At 45.5% G+C, this 16,749-nt stretch overlaps 2 protein-coding genes across 9 annotated transcripts in view; both read left to right on the top strand.

The window, feature by feature from the left end:
• LOC144719493 (fructose-bisphosphate aldolase, non-muscle type) overlaps positions 1-2,558 on the top strand; it is a 29,846-nt gene extending 27,288 nt beyond the window's left edge. For all 3 annotated transcript variants that reach the window (XM_078595474.1, XM_078595473.1, XM_078595472.1), the window contains 3 exons: positions 565-739; positions 1,301-1,500; positions 1,742-2,558. In XM_078595474.1, coding sequence (XP_078451600.1) covers positions 565-739; positions 1,301-1,500; positions 1,742-1,837 — 471 coding nt within the window. In that variant the 3' untranslated portion in view covers positions 1,838-2,558. The remainder of the gene's footprint in view (positions 1-564; positions 740-1,300; positions 1,501-1,741) is intronic.
• A 4,123-nt stretch (positions 2,559-6,681) lies between these two features.
• The window catches only part of MED15 (mediator complex subunit 15), a 19,219-nt gene continuing 9,151 nt past the window's right edge, over positions 6,682-16,749 (top strand). For 2 of the 6 annotated variants that reach the window (XM_078595460.1, XM_078595457.1), the window contains exons 1-10: positions 6,682-6,944; positions 8,586-8,673; positions 9,247-9,298; positions 9,654-9,680; positions 10,773-11,066; positions 11,854-11,969; positions 12,568-12,660; positions 13,737-14,045; positions 15,060-15,185; positions 15,617-15,769. In XM_078595460.1, the coding sequence (XP_078451586.1) occupies positions 6,877-6,944; positions 8,586-8,673; positions 9,247-9,298; positions 9,654-9,680; positions 10,773-11,066; positions 11,854-11,969; positions 12,568-12,660; positions 13,737-14,045; positions 15,060-15,185; positions 15,617-15,769 (1,326 nt within the window). In that variant the 5' untranslated portion in view covers positions 6,682-6,876. The remainder of the gene's footprint in view (positions 6,945-8,585; positions 8,674-9,246; positions 9,299-9,653; positions 9,681-10,772; positions 11,067-11,853; positions 11,970-12,567; positions 12,661-13,736; positions 14,046-15,059; positions 15,186-15,616; positions 15,770-16,749) is intronic. The other 4 variants (XM_078595462.1, XM_078595461.1, XM_078595459.1 and 1 more) reach the window with 3 other exon arrangements.

Raw genomic sequence — 16,749 nt, 5'->3', positions numbered from 1 at the left:
GCGCATTTGAGCTCCTGTCCGAATTGGCACCCAACTTGAATTTGGAGCCAACTCGAGTTGTCTGAAACCAATTAGACAGGGTGCCCCATTGCATTTCTTGCACCAGAGCCGATGCCACCCATGCTCGGTCACTGAGCTCAAACAAGTAATTTACCCACATGTGAATATGTGTGAGTAATTTTAACTGGGCGACGGGGAAAAGAGACAATTGTAAACTTGTTTACGGCATAGCTATCCTATGTGCTCATGTTGTTTGCCCTGACGTTTTTCTCTGCAAGCTTCTTCATGAACTGAATTGTCCTACTGGACATCGGTGAAAAAGAGCTGAATAGCTCATCAGATTCCTCCAGTAGAAATAAAGATTCGGATTCTGTCAAACGCCAACAGCAGCTGGCTACTTTATATGTGAGGATGTTAGCTGCTCCATCGGCTCATGAGGAAGCTCGCGGCAATACAACCCGACAACACATCCGAGAGTGATAGTACCAAAGCCATGAAAACCTGCGTGGTAGTTTTCAACATCGTCCGTCAAGCTTCCCCGTTTTATCGCTGCTCATTCGCCAGGTCCTGGCAGCCACCTACAAGGCGCTGAGCGACCACCACGTGTACCTGGAGGGCAGCCTGCTCAAGCCAAACATGGTGACGGCTGGCCAGGCTTCCAAGATTCGCTGTTCACCACAGGAGGTCGCCATGGCAACTGTCACTGCACTCCGTCGCACTGTGCCCAGCGCGGTGCCTGGTAAGCGTCGCGCGAGTGTGGCAGTGTGCGGTTGGTGTGCTAGACCGGTGCTCGTGCATTTACTTGCTCGAGATGTCTTGTCGGAGGTGTCACTGTTGTCTTGCCGATTCAGGACTCGGAATTCCATCTCCGCCTCCTTATGTTAGAGTACATCGCAGGGAAATTGTCTAACTAGCTTGTGGGAGCATAGAAAGTATGCGCAAGTACAACGAGTTTGCTGCGCTACCCCCGGGCTGCCCGCCATATAGCCCCGCAGGAGCCTATAAACAACCTTGTGTATGATGGTCACCCATCCTGGGAACTCCAGGAACCACCCTGCTCCGCTAGCAAGATCTGATGAGATTGGGAAAATTTATGATTGGGTCCCAACGTTGCATTCAAAGTGCACGTTTTAGCTTCGACTTGTTACCAAATCGCCATTTAATTTCCGATGCTAGAAATATTCCTGCTAGGCTGCAGTGGATCTCGATGGGCTAAGTCGCCGCAAGGGAAACGCTCGTAAAGTGCGCATGATGACAGTGATGGTGAGCGATGGAGACTAATGACGGTATCTCTCGGCAGGTATCACCTTCCTGTCGGGTGGGCAGAGTGAGGAGGATGCCTCTCTCAACCTCAATGCAATCAATAAGGTGCCTCTGGAACGGCCGTGGGCCCTGAGCTTCTCGTACGGCCGAGCTCTGCAGGCCTCCGTGCTCAAGGCCTGGGCCGGAGCTCCTGCAAACATCCCCGCTGCCAAGAAGGAGTTTGAAAAGCGTGCCGCCGTAAGCCATTGTCCACCAAAACCACCCACCACCTTTCATTAAAGTCGTCCATGTTAATGTTGATGATGACCAGTGTGGAAAATTGTCGATGTTGCTGTAGGATAATGTCTAATATTTAGGAAAGTCAATAACATTACTGTAATTGTGTGATCTTGATAATAAGCGTTGTGAATACGGGTATGACATTTCTGCTATGCGGTCTAACTACATGTTCACCTTTCCCTTTGTTGATTCTCCACAGATTAACGGGTTGGCTGCCCAGGGCAAGTACGTCCCTGCCGGATCATCTGGCAGTGCAGCATCGGAATCTCTCTTCATCGCAAACCACAACTACTGAGTTTGCAAGCTTCATCCAGGAGAGAATAAAAAAAACCATAGCATTGATTGTAAAAGGGCCAAATAAAAATAACGTTTATTGTCGAAGCACACTTGCAGTGTCGGTTAAAAAGGTGTAGCTGTTAAAGAAATTGTTGTGTTCACTTTGGTAAGGTAGAAATGGGAGGTGCGGTAAAATAAAAAGGCAGTGGCTTCTGAATTCTGAAAGCTTGAGGAAGAACCAATTTGAGCAGGTGTTCGTGATAGCTGTGTGCCAATTAATGCATTCGAGTAACACTTGTCTTGTGAAAAGTCTTTGTGGGTTGCTAACGCAAGTGCAGATTATCTTTTTATGAGAGGGTATCATGTACTTGATTGTTCTTCTATTGTGAAGTGATTTGTTTAAATTAAAGATCCTTCATATGCACTCTTCCAGAACAGATTCCTGCGTGTGGAATATATTTTTGCGGTTCTCACTAATGGAACTATTGTTATTCAGTTATTACATTCTTAACCAATGTGAACAAAACTCCTCTATGTTGTGAACTCTTCAGAAATGCTCATTTGGGAAATGCTGCTGTGGGTTTTGGAAGTGGGAAGGCGGCTCGCCCTTCGGTAATGTTAGCGCTGTGAATTTGTTGTGCAGGTGCAAATTGTCCTCGACGGATGCCTTTGTTTTTGTGCTGGACTGCGAAGCTCTGTCCTCTGCTGCTGCTCGTCAATAAAACCAATTCTGACGCAGAGCCGAGGTCTCGTGTCATGCTGCCCAAGAATACACGCCGTGCCAGTGGTGTGGCTATCCAGTGTGCGGGCGGTGGGCTATGAAGAGAGGGGAAATTGGACAGGGGAAGGGGTCCCCATTTCACACTTTGCACCAGGGCCCTTGTCCACCACGCTATGATAAAGCGCCATGCATCATGGCGAATGAGAAAAAGGTTGTCTTGTGCAAGAGAGATCTAAGCTAATACGTTAAAGAAAAAGTGGTCTTGTGTTTTACTCGGTCTGCAAAGGCTAAGCACAATGGTAGATAATATTAAATTTTCTTTAATCTGATAGAATATAGTCAATGGTAGAGAACCCTTTTTTCTTAAACCAGATAGTTGTTATGGTCTCTAAATGGACCATTATTTTGTTCGCTGATATTCCGGAACGAGTTGTGTGTCAGAAGTGACTAATGGGTCTGTAATTATTTTAATCGTTTTTGGCTCCCCCTTTTTCATGCGAATTTAAATGAGGCATTTAATTTGTGTACACATTTAGTAGATAGTTCCCCTAACTTTTCCCATAGCTGGTTCCCATTTCTTTAGTAACATTCTTCCACAACGGTCCCCACAACATCGTGATTCCATGCCCTCTCTACACACACTGCTGTCAATCCCTTCACAGCTCACTGGGAGTAACCTCCAGGTATGAAGATAGGGGATTGGTGGCAGGAGATGAGACACGGTCCGAAGTATGAAGATAGGGGATTGGTGGCTGGGGATGAGGGGGAGGGAATAGGAGAGGGGGCTGTGGGGATAAGGGAGGATGTCAGGAGTGAGGGGAGAGAGAGAGAGAGCTGGGGATGAAGATCACTGAAGGAGGGAGCTGTGACGGAGGCGGTGGTGGAGAGGACTGGAACCCTGACTTTTCGGCGCATTTTGGCAAGAAGTGTACCCGCTACATTTAGATGTGAATGGTTATTTCATCTGGTCCAGGGGATTTCCATGTCATTGTACTGTGACCGAGCAGCAGTTACCTCTACAGGTGTGACATCTGGAGCATTTTGAATGGGGTTTATTGCGTGTTAAATTACTGCGTAAGATTTTGTGGTTGTGCTATAGTGATTAAATGAATCTGTAATCCAGCATTTCTCAGTTTTCAATGAGTTACCATTATTTATCAAATTAGTTTTTTTTTATTGAAACATTACAATAAAACCAAGGGCCTTGGTGAATAACAGGACAACGGCCTCTTTAATAATCTAGGCCGTGCTCCCACCACTTCACGAACACACACTTACCAGTATGGTGAAGTATGGTCAAACAACTCCCCATCCCCCCCCCCCCCCAAAGCTGTGGACTGATAGAACTACAATTCATTTCACTATACTGTATATACAGGGTGCTTAAAAAAATGTTATCACTTATATGGGAGTTACATCATGGGACCTTCTTTGCCAATATCAAAATATAACAATAGGTTTTCCCCTTTCTGGCAATACAACAGGTGTTAAGATGTTAAAACACCAAACTGAAACCTTTTGCAAGGAATAATGTCTGCATTAACCACATATACTTGTGGTGAAAATACAAACAAAAAACATGCTCTCTTTGAAATTGAAAGGTTTCAGTTTGGTATTTTAACATCTTAACGCCTGTTTTATTGCCAGAAAGGGGAAAACCTAATCCTATATTTTGATACTGGCAAAGGAGGACCCATGATGTAGTTGCTCACCCCCGAGCTCTCAATGTCCTTGATAGTGCGTTGTCTTTGTGCTGTTCGCCTTTTGGCGTCCTCTGGTCTAACGCTGTTTGAGACGAGGCTCTAAAGAAAGCTGTCTCTGGTGTGGACCAATCAGTTTCAAAGACAATGCATATTCTGTCAGAGCGTGTTTTTTGTTTGTATTTTCACCACAAGTATTGTGGTTAATGCAGACATGATTCCTTGCAAAAGGTTTCAGTTTGGTGTTTTTAACATCTTAACACGGCTGTTTTATTGCCAGAAAGGGGAAACCCTATTCTTACTTATATGGGACTATCGTTTTTCATGGAAAAAGAAGGGATAATTACACTGTCAAAAGATAACAACCGTATGTTAATAGCTTTAAAAAGTCAGTCTCCACTTGTTCGCCAGCATTGTCAACACGTGCCTGGAATCTTCTCCAGGTGGTCTCCAGAGCCCGGAGGCACATTTCTTGTGGCCTTGTTGCACATTCTCAGAAGTGTTAACACATTTTTGTTAAGCACCCTGTATATCTTCTTGGTTCTTTCGGTAAAGTCACGTAGAATGGAAATAATAAAATAAAACATAATAAAATAATTCTCACGACGTTTCGGCCACAACGCAAGCAGCCGTCCTCAGGTGAAGACCAGGTCTGTCGGGGAGACAGCGTCTGAAGACCAGGTCTTTCGGCCACAACGCAAGCAGCCGTCCTCAGGTGAAGACCAGGTCTGTCGGGGAGACAGCGTCTGAAGACCAGGTCTTTCTCCCCGACAGACCTGGTCTTCACCTGAGGACGGCTACATGCGTTGTGGCCGAAACGTCGTGAGAATTATTTTATTATGTTTTATTTTATTATTTCCATTCTACGTGACTTTACCGAAAGAACCAAGAAAATGAATCCCTGCAGTCACGAAAGCTTTAAATCGAAACACCCTGTATGTATCTCACATGCACATGTGCATGTTCGAGAATCAATAGGGGACATCTGTCGGAGAGAAACAGCGAGATGTTAACCATCTCTCCCGGTATGCAGGAGGTCTCGGGTTCGATCCAGACCCTGACGCCTGCTGTGTATTTGGAGTTTGCGTGTCTCTCTCCAAGTGGTCGCGTGGATTTGATCTCCGGTTCTTCCCCCCCCCCCCACGGTTAGAAACGTGCGTTTATATTATTTAGATTATTTTGCTTGCTTTAGATTTCCACGTGATAAGCCACTTCTTTGAGCTATCATGTGGCCAGGTCGCTTCTGAATAATAAGCTAAAAGCTCCAGTGGGCTTTACCTGATTGTATACAATTTTTAGTTTTATTTGTATATTTTTAAATCCTTTATATTAAGTTCACTTGCTTGCTTGCGTGCTTACGACCATGCAAATCTTTCGGTCGTTTTTTAACCCACTTCCCGTGATCCAATCGAGCTGACATTTTGCACACAGACTCGTTGTGCGTGACAATTTATTTTCGTGAAAATGTTTTAATTTTTTTTTACACTTTTTAGGAAAAAATAAATAATATTTAATTACCAATTGCTTAATGGTGGCAGGCAATCATCTGACCCATAGGTGGCAGCCATCTCAAGCCAGAGGACGAGAGGACTCTAGCCGCCACGCATATAAAGGATTTATAGTGAAAAACTTTGTTTTTACGGGTTAATTTTTTTTAAAGTGATGTTTTCCTTTCCTATACAGTTCTTTGCATTCCTATCGTGTTTTTGTCCTGTTTGTTGTGTGTGTGTCATGTTCATAGCTCACTAGCAGGAAGGACGCGGCTTTGTCCGGGGGAACAACACATTTCACAACTTGTGCTGTCTTTAAAAAAACCCATAACATATACATACACAAATACTAAAAAGTGCTTGGGTATAAATGTTATGTTTTTTTCCAGGAGAATAGAATATAAACTCTAAAACAAGATCTGTATGGCTCATCGCATTACTCCAGTATGAATGAATACGCAATTCTGCCTTATCGCCTGACGAAGCGAGTTGTAACCACCGGCGAAACGTCCCCAATGTTGTGGATTTACTCTCCAACACTCCGCGTGCTGAAGTTGTCACGAATTGGCGGCCACGTGTTGTTTACGTGACACACCTTGCTACAGTAATTGGCTGTGTCGGGTGGTGGCGGCTTTTACGACACACTTACCCGATCTAACACCCCCCCACCACACACATACAAATTAAATCACCTTTATCACAGATACAATTATAAAGATTACTTATTCTGAGCCGCTAGCCCACACCCCGAAATTCTCGCTGGCGTCGTGACGTCACGGCCTCGGCACCGGCTCCAGCGTCAAGACGTCAGGGCCTCGGCTCCAGCGTCATGACGTCACGGCCTCGGCACCGGCTCCAGGGTCATGATGTCACGGCCTCGGCTCCAGCATCATGACGTCACGACCTCGGTACCGGCTCCAGCGTCTTGACGTCACGATCCCTGCTCCAGCGTCATGACGTCACGGCCTCGGCACCGGCTCCAGCGTCATGACGTAATTCACGTCACGGCCCCACCCCCCTCCCGTGCGTGGTGACGTCACGCGAGAGGGCCTTGCCTACAGAGGAGGCGGCGGTGTGGACTTGTGGAGGAGGCTTCAGCAGCAGCGGCGGCGGCGGCTTCAGCGGCTTTGGCTGAAGAGTCGTCGAGATGGACTCCGGCATGGGCGATTCGGACTGGCGCAGCCAGGCGTTCCGCCAGAAGGTCGTGGTGCAGATGTGAGTCGCGTAGAGTTGGACGCCGTGGTGGTGGTGGCGGCTGGGGGGGTGAGGACGGAGAGAGACGCGGGCGGCTGTGGAGGCAAGCCCGCGGCCCTCTGTCTGGGGGTGGTGGGGGGTGGTCGTCTCTTCTTCTCTTCTCAGAGTTACAAAGTGCGGGTTTGACTCCCTCTCACAGCTTCTGGTGGCAGTGAGGGGACACATTTATAGCGGGGGTGGTGGTGGTGAGGGACGTTAAGAGGGACACGCAGATTCGAGAATAATAACGCTGGTTAATGGTGTGGTTCAGAGCGTTGGGAAGAGCGCTCATTGTGAGCGGGGACGATGTCCTGCGGTGGAGAGTAATCACGGAGTGGCAGGCAAAGAGCGGAGCGCTTCGCGAGAGGATGGGACGCGGCCGACGAGATGGAGCGATGAAATGAGATGCTAGGGTCGAGTGTTTATTGCAGTGTGTACGGTCGTGACAGGCGGCGGCTTGGGGAGGCTTGTCAACCAGCAGTGGGTTGACCATGGCTGATGATGATGATGAATGACAGACCAATTGTCGCTTAACTGCTGGATGAGTGTCAAGCATAAGTTCAATATACGGTACTTCACGAGTCCATCATACTTCACACTGGTGAAGTATGCATACCGTGTCAACCCATACGGCTTCCCCGTCGTTCTTGTGCGGAGATATTGAGTTTCCAGGTCCGTACAGCCGTTTCATTTCGGGCAAAAAAAATAATCATATTTTTGTCTTATTTTTTTGTGTTTCTCCCTTGTGGTGGGACTTTGTAGGATGAACGTTGAGATGTATAAGGGCACGGGGTGACCAATAAGGTCTGAATTTGTCTGTAATGAGGTAGGGCACTGATAAGGGGTTGACAGGTACGCGTCTGATGCGGATTGGAGAAGCGGGTAGAGCCCAGGACCGGTTCAGATATGCCTTGGTTTTAATGAAATCACCGAGTTCATAGACGTTTACTTTACTGGCTATAAAGTTTTAAGATTGTTTCATGGTGCGTTTCTGTAATACGGCTCGGTTGCAGTGGACATGATGAAGTACAATTACAGTTGTGAGGCTGACGAGTTGGATTCTTGACCGACCATCGCTTCAAAACGAGCTATCAACGTCATACTCCATGAACTCAGGAAGCTGAGTTTGATTCTTATTCGTGGCTCAGCTCAGTGGCAAGTTAATATCTGAAGTAGTCCTTGACTAACTGGTGCTGAGTGTCACGGTCAAACAATCCCTGTGACAGATCTGCCGGTTGGTGATAGGTTTTCGTAAAAAAAAATTGGCATACCTACACAATCTCATCCAAAATAAATTACCTTACCGTATTTATGAATCACAGCTGACTGGGTAAATGGCTCTTCCTGCTTTTTTTTGTATGGAATTGACCTAGTATTCTAAAATAGCCTTATGAGGATTTCCTGCAAAAAGCAAGTCATAACTAACCCTATTGTGGTCATCATGTGCCTGTGCCATGATATTTGGCACAGAAAACTTCAAAAACCCCCTGGCGTTCTGATTTTTGTGTTATGCATTTTATTAATAGTAAATGGGAAATCCCGAGGTGCTCGTGTTTGGCGAGGAGAGGATATTTTGTTTGTGCGCCTGATTGTGGTATGTGCGCCTGATTGTGGTATGAGCAGTGAGGAGGCAGTACGGCAGGCTGGCCACCCAATAACCAAGTCCAGTAAGGAGATGGAGAACCATGTATTCATGAAGGCCAGCAGCAGGGTGAGCGCTCCGCAAGACATCCCACTCTTCCCTTTTTTGTACGGCTTTTGAAAAGCAATGGGCCAACTTAATACACGTAGCTTGAGTTTGGAAAGCCATTCGATGGCTTCTGGGTCACCACATGGATAACATTTGAACCTCCAGAAGTGTGCATTGGGAAATAATCAGTTATGTGAGTGATGTATTGCACTTCACAATTATTTAACTCCATAATTCCCCACATATGGATTAGGTAGCCACATCTCCCTTGTGTAGTTCTAACATGGGTAAATACAGCCCATTGCCTTACAGGTAACAAAAGGCAGTTACTTTGTTGAATCTTCAATATGTGCCTTGTTCCGTAAATTGTAGACTGACCACATACCTCGTTCATCGGTTTCAGCTGTCTTTCATGGCTAACAAAAGGGTCGTGGCTTGGACGTGTCAGTGGTCATAGAAGCTGCTCAGCACTCAGACAGCTGAATTCATTTCATGGCCATTCAATTATTGTTAGCTGGTCCATGAGTAATACCGGTTTGTGGTCAACGTTATAGTCACTTTTGATGGATGGATGAATGTTGTGTTTTTGGACAGGATGAGTACATGGCGCTGCTTGCCAGGCTAATTCTACATATAAGAGACTACTGTAAGTATATGCGTAGCTGAGAATTACTTTTCACAGTGTGCTTCGTCCATTTTAGCTTACTTTAGCTTTTAGTCAAGAGTTCTTGCCCAGCTTTCCACACCTCGCTTAATCTTGGCTCACATTGTCAAGGTCATTGGCTCTTGATCATAAAGATGGGCTGCTCACAAATGTTAAGTTGGGGTGTTAAAAAATTCTGAAACCAATCTTAGTGGATTTACCATCCTAACTTTGAATTATGTTAAACAATGTCTAGCAGAAAATGTTCTTACACTTGTGTGATTGATCTAAATGTATAGTTTTCTTGAGTGGCACTTTTTGTGCCTTGCTAACATTTATTATCGTATTTTCCCTGCAGCAAAGAAGGCTCGTCCAAATCAAGGTGGTGAGTGACGTACTAATTTTTTTTTCACTAATTGTGTTAACTGTAACATTCCCATTTTCCGTGTTTGGGAGATTCTGTATGTAATGTGTGTATGTATCTATATTGGACTTGTTTCACACTGTACATAGCTAACCATGCAAATCGGAGGTGCGACGGGTGGGGGAGGGACAACAAAAATAGTATTAATGAAGAAAAGATTTTGACAATGGCTTTCATTCATAGTTGTATAATCTACATATGACCAAATCACCCAGAACGCATCCGATGTCGTCAAATATCAGGAGCCGAGCAGGGTTGTTGAGCCTGAATGGTGCTTGGATTGGTGATTGCCATGCGCAATGCCTCTATTATAGACTGCTGCGTGGCTATGTGGTGGGCAGCAGAAGGCAGTGTAGCAGAATCCATGCTTGCACTGTACTTATATGCTCCTACATCGATGGTCGTGACCTTTATCCACCCACAGTAACCGGCATGATGAGGTATGGTTACATTATTTAAACAGTCTGCATGGCGTGGGGAGGCCCTCATCTACCAGTGCATTGACAAAAAAGTGCCGAACGTCTACATTTGTAAAGATTACATTTTTATCATGAATATTTTTACACGATCTTTCTTGCTGTTTTAAGATTCTTTGTTAGTTTTCGACATTTTATCAACTTGTTTAATGTCCTCAATGATCAATATTTTGTCCTTAATTTTGAGATCATCAACATTTAAATGCGGCATATTTCTATATGTTTGATAAATGAACATGTTTAATAGCTGTTGATTGAATATGTCCTTGATTATGAAATATATACATTATTTTATATTGTCAACAGTCAAACATGATTTATCAGTGATTTTAATGTGCAGCATTTTTTTTATTCTTGGATATGATTTGTTAATAATGAAGGACATGTTAAATGTTAGTTAATGTGTTGTTGATCAGTGAGAATATATTAAATAAGTTAGTTAAATATGTTGTCAAAACATAGCAACAAATATGCCATAGATAACGTTCTTCATATATATTTACAATTATTGGGTTATGCTGATGTCAACTTAAGGTTCGGCAGTGAATGAGCATTGACCTCCTCTCTGTGCCTGCAGACCCAATGCACGCGCTGCAGGTCATAGCCCCACTGGGCCCTGGGCAGCCCGGCCCTCCCATGATGGTACCCCGACCTCAGGTTCCTGGGGGGCCCATGCATCGCATGCCGGTTCCACAGCCTCAGGGACAGCCTAACCAGGGGGGGCCTCAGCCGGGCAACATGGGTCAGCCTGGGCAAGGTCAACCTGGTGTCATGGGAATGTCTCAGGGGATGAGGGGTCATCCCCAGTCTGGGGGTATGGGTGGAGGTCTTGCACCCTCGGGACGGATGCCCACACCAGCGCAACAGCAGGGTAAGGGTGAGACGATGCATGGCATGTCGGGCCTGATGACGGTCGCTTGCATTGCGATTGAAACGTCGTGATGTATTATTTTTCTACCTACGTGACTTTACTCAAAGAACCAAAGAGTATGGATTCAAATCAAAATTGCATTCATATATATTTCATCTAGATGTTTTTTTAGGTTTTCACGCGCAATGTTTTATTACTTATATTTGTTTGAAGCAAAGTTTTGTGAAGCGTCTTGAGTTGCAGTCGTATGTAGATGCAATATAAGTTTAAATAGTAATGTAATGTAGGTGGTGGAGCCTTTGTGCCAGTACTCCGCCATGTGTCATAACAGATGTAGCCAATATTAGCTAAAGGTACTTTCTCTAACAGTTTTAATTAGTCTGAAGAAAGGTTTTTGTGTGCATACACGTCTGTGTGCGTGTACCTTTATAGAGGGGAGCGGTGGTGTAATGGTTAGCACACTGCTAAGCGTTGCAAACCCAGTGACCAGAGTTCGATTGTCAATCATGGCTGACATCAGTGGAAAGCGATATCCTGAACCGGTCCTGGGTCTTCACTTGGTCAACTCGGCCTTATATTATTATGTGGTGCCATGTGTAAACATCAGCAGTAGGGAGACAAAGGTGGCAAGGAGTGGTACTGGCCATATCACCCACTAGCACTCTCTGCCGGCCTTCATAGGTGCTCGCTAACAGCACTTGCCTCAAAAGTGTGTCGAGTCTATACGGGGGATCTTTGTATTTGTATAAGCACATTGACAAGTAATATTGTGTCTTCTGTTCTACAGCAATTCAACAAATGTGCATCGCAACGCCACCGGGACAGCCGGGCATGCAGGCCGCCCAGATTCAACAGCAGCAGCAGCAACAGCAAATGCAGATGCAAAAGCAGCTTATTCAGCAGGTGCAAACAAAAGTGTTTGATTTCTGTTGGTCTTTGGCCATTTGCCCATCTACATAATCTTGTCATCACACACACGTGTTTTTATGATCAAATCACCTAATCGCGAATCGATCTTGTCAGTTCTCACTCTACCTCCCTGGCCTCTCTATGTGCTGTGACGATGGCCCATTGCACAAATAGTCACCTATTTTCACACTTTTTTAAGCAAGTGTTATTGCCGAATTCGTTTTTTTCCGTCACATCTCGGAAGCCGAGTAGGATTGAGCCTAGATCGTGCTTGAATAGGTAACCACTGCACACCAGAATAGGCGGTTGCGAGATTGTGCTCTGGTCGTTACCAAAGGGCAGTGCAGCAAAATATATCGTTGTACCGTACTTCTATGCTCCAATGTCTATGCTGACATCTTAACATACCTACAGTGACCAGCGTGATGGGGGTATGGTCAGATAACCCAAACGATCTACATGTCATGGGGAGGTCCTCGTCGAGTAGTGGATTGTCAAAGGGCTATGCATGTAGATTATTGCATGCCCACATCTCTTGTTGTATACATCTGTTCCTGACAGTCTTTGTTATGCACATGTCTGTATTGAGCAGAGGATGCAGCACCAACAACTGCAAATGCAACAGCAGCAGCAGTACTTGCAGATACGGCAGCAGCAGCAACTACAAGCACAGCACGGAGGACAGGTGACACCATGAAAGGTTTACTGTGTTATGTCAACATGACAAGTGCGATTGCAGAGTGACTTGTTTTTTGTGATGCGGAATCGTTTACCTTGGGTATCATGTAGTATAGAACTGTTGTTCAGAGGGTTTGTTTGATCTATCGGACACTTGTGGTTGATTAAAGCTTAGGTGCCCACATCTCTTCCAGTGCATGTTGACCTTTAAAATACAAACATTAACCGAATCTTGCTTGCAATGGGTGGGGAATTCTAGTATTATGGGTAGGGCTTGAAGGATTCACTTCCCCCTACCGCGCCCTGATTGTATGTACGTTGAACTTCTTTCGCACCCTACGTAGCCAGCCGTGCTAATTGGAGGTGGGGGAAATTGAATGAATTGTCAACATTCGGTGTCATAACTCCAATAATTATTTTCACATTGCAGTGAATGATCGTCTCTGGTGGCTGCATGGGTGATGCGAGTCCAATCAAGAGCTTGAGTAAATATTAATCTACTAGCCTTTTGCACGTCCAAGGACGGGTGTATAGCAGTAAATCTGAAACTTGCAAGCGAAAAGCAGACCGCTACGTGATATTCGTTGCATCCATTTGTGTGTAATTTGTAAGGCCGCGGTGACACAGACCTATTTCATTTTAAGGTTATAATCCCTTGTTCATCATGACGTCCTTTTTGCTTCGATGTCTCAACAGCATCACGGAGATCACGTGACGTGAGGGTTCTGCCTTTGTAGTGAGGGTTGTGAGTTGACGTCGAGGAGGGGGGAGGAGGTGCCTCGCCCCCCCCATGTGGAGTGACGTCAGCCGCTAATTATTATGAAGGGGGGGGGTGTCCATTTGGAGGACATCACCTGCTCATGATTATTAATGAGGGGGGCTGTTCGATGTGGATTGTGACGTCACGAGCATTAAGGACAGACATGACTGGGTGATTATAGTCGGTATGAATAATTTAACCCCTAATAGGACCAATCTCTCCTTGTATGGAGATGAATGTTAATGATGATGCAACTCTTTTGTTTTGAAATTTGGGGATGATTTTCTAATGTGACTTCTGTCTCACCTGGCGTGGTGTCTCAGGGCCAGGGAGTACAGCAGGCAGGTGGCGGTGGTGGTGGGCCCATTACTAGTGTCATGGCGGGGGGCCAGGTTTCGGGATCCGTGTCTGGAATCATGAACGCACAGCAGCAGCAAGGGCAACAGCAGCAGCAACAACAGCAGCAACAGCAGCAACAGCAGCAGCAACAGCAGCAACAGCAGCAACAGCAGCAGCAACAGCAGCAACAGCAGCAGCAACAACAGCAACAACAGCAACAACAGCAGCAGCAGCAAATTCAACAGCAGGCACAGCATATCCAGCAGGCGCAAGCCCAGATTAGGGCCATTCAGGTACAGTGATTCCTAAAAGCTTGATTTTGAATGATAAAATGCCACTTTTTTTTTATAATACTCTAAAATATGTTCTGGTGTAGATGTCCCCAATTGGATTTGATGCCTTAGACGATAAAAAAACACAATTATGAGGGCAGACAGTACCCGACTTACGAACACCCAATTTACGAACACCCGCACTTACCAACGAGCTTCCATGAATATATATTTGTTTACATTGAACGTATCTATGTTGAACTTCTTTCACATCGTACGCAGCCATCCGTGCGAATTGGAGGTGTGGAAAACATTGACCTAAATCACGAACTCGCACTTGGCAAGCTGAACCGCGGAACTATTTTGTTCAGGGAGATGTAATGAGTTTGTCTTGCTTGAGGGAATGAGTGTGTGCATGTGGGCGCGCGCATGCGTGTAAAAGTGTCTGGGAGGCGGTAGGGTAGAAGTTGGTGAGCTGCGCTACCAACAGCGGCAACCCGAGTTCGATTCCCACTCATGATCAACACCAGTGCCGATTATCTGAATGGGTCCTGGGCCTCCCCTAAGTTGACTCAGCCTGCATCTTCATAAAAGCTGCTCGCTAACAGCACTTGCCCCAATAGCCTGTTCAGGCGATACGGGGGATATTTGCCTTTGTGAGTTTTATTTACGGTACAGTTTTCCAGTATTACATGCAAATGTACAATTATTCATATTTATGAGTTTAACAGTACTTTAACAATACTTCAATAATACTTAAATTTTTTGTTGAACCGTAACACATTTCATGACACTGACCGTATGGGCATTTAAATACAGTACATTATTGTGTTCCGACTTGGGAACCGTTCGATTTTCGAACGGGTCTCAAGAACCAATTATGTTCGTAAGTCGAGTACTATCCGTTTTGCTGTATCAAGTAAAAATTACACCAACAGAGACATGTCACTGTTGTCATACGAGTATAATATCTTGCAGCGCCATGTGTTTTGTATATCTTTGCCTCGTGTCTTAATATTGGTTCAACAACGACAGCAGCAGCAGCAGCACCAGCAACAGCAGCAACAGCAGCAACAACAGCAGCAACAGCAACAACAGCAACAACAGCAGCAACAGCAGCAGCAACCTCCCATCCGCATGCAATTGGCCCACAACCCACAGGTGTGTACTGAGCTTCTCTCTCTACTGTTGCTTTGGGGTTACAAAAAAAGCCGATGTGAGAAAGCGGGCATCTCTGGAGATATGCATGAAGAAAGATCAAAGTACCAGACAGGTGTCGAAAAAACGCTCATTCTTTCATTAGGGATATTGGTCATTGTGTTTTAATTGAGCTCTTCACACACTGATCAGGAACGAATGGTGATCGTCCTCCGTGCTATTGTGCCCTTCGGCGTTTGCGCTTGTGTTTGTTGCTTGGGCCGTTCCCGCTGTTAATTTGCTGCTTGTCCAAAGGTGTGCTCGCACGCTTGTCATATTTTCTGTTCTGTGATTTGGCTGAGAGCTGTTATCACGTGACTTGCTTGCGGGCCCCCCACCACCCCATTCCACCCCCCCCACATCCCCGCTCCGTGATCCCCGTGACCCTTCTGAAGATTGGGTTGAACCGAACTGCCGTTGGGGGCCCCCGTCCCCAGAGGTTTCCTTCAGGGGTGTCTGTCCCATCATCAACTCCGCCACCCCCCTCCTCGGGGGGCTATACCCAGAGCTCTGCTCCTCCATCAATGGGGGCCCAATCGAGCACACAGGTACACGCATGCACGCGCATGTTTTGAGGGGCTCGGACCAGCACGCTGGCGAGCTGATGTAGACGCACGGATAAGAAGGGCGTTTTACTCCCTCCGTCGCACGAAGGGGCAAGGCACTGCCACCTGTTATTTTGTCAAATGTTTGGCCAGTTTCCCATTGTTTTCCTATGACCAGTTTTTATAATTTATTTTTAAGAATTGTATTTTATGATCGTGTTTTCAAGCACAACTTGCAGTGGTCTACAACTTCTGTATTAATTTCAAAGCATCTTGTCGGAGTGATTTGCTGTTCGACCAAACCGTTTAATTTACTCTGCTTTGGAAGCCAGTGATTATCTGACCAACCATCGTTATGGCTGTTAGCGGTATTCTTCTGCATCTCCAGCAGCATGCGTCAGTTTTGCATCCCTGTGTGTGAAAGTCTCACTATTCCCTGTCCTAATCTACCGCAACTAGCCTTTTGCCCGTCCTAGGACGGAAGCTGTAATATTTACGTAAAGAAACGTCCGCGTAGAGTTATAGTAAATTTCAATAAATAAACGTCAAATTTAGAGCGAAGTTGCTTATGATAGTAATGATGGGGGGGGGGGGGGCTCTTTTGCGGTGACGTTACGTACAGATGTAGCACTGCTGTGTAGATTTATTTTTGACCCGTCACTTTGTGTAAAAAAACGTCATATTTGAAGTGACTTTGCGAAAAAATTTCTTTCCACTCGACCTTCTGCGTGAGTGTAAAAATCCACCCGCTCATGATTATTTTATTATTAATGAGGGAGGGGAGGGGGGGGTGCGGCATGTGGAGTGACATCACGCGCGTTACACACATTTCTGGGCTATTATAGTAATAATTCCTGATTTTTTGCCAATACCTCTTTAAGTTAACAAGGACTTAGTTGTGTATGAAATTTATTATGACCACATGGCCTATACTTTCATTCATTTATTATGTCACCCTGCATGTTTGCATGTATTTTAAAGTG

This window comes from Lampetra planeri, chromosome 6, assembly GCF_965212315.1.
Source record: "Lampetra planeri chromosome 6, kcLamPlan1.2.h2, whole genome shotgun sequence".
Taxonomy (NCBI): Eukaryota; Metazoa; Chordata; class Hyperoartia; order Petromyzontiformes; family Petromyzontidae; genus Lampetra; species Lampetra planeri.
This window is presented reverse-complemented; position numbering and strand designations above follow the sequence as displayed.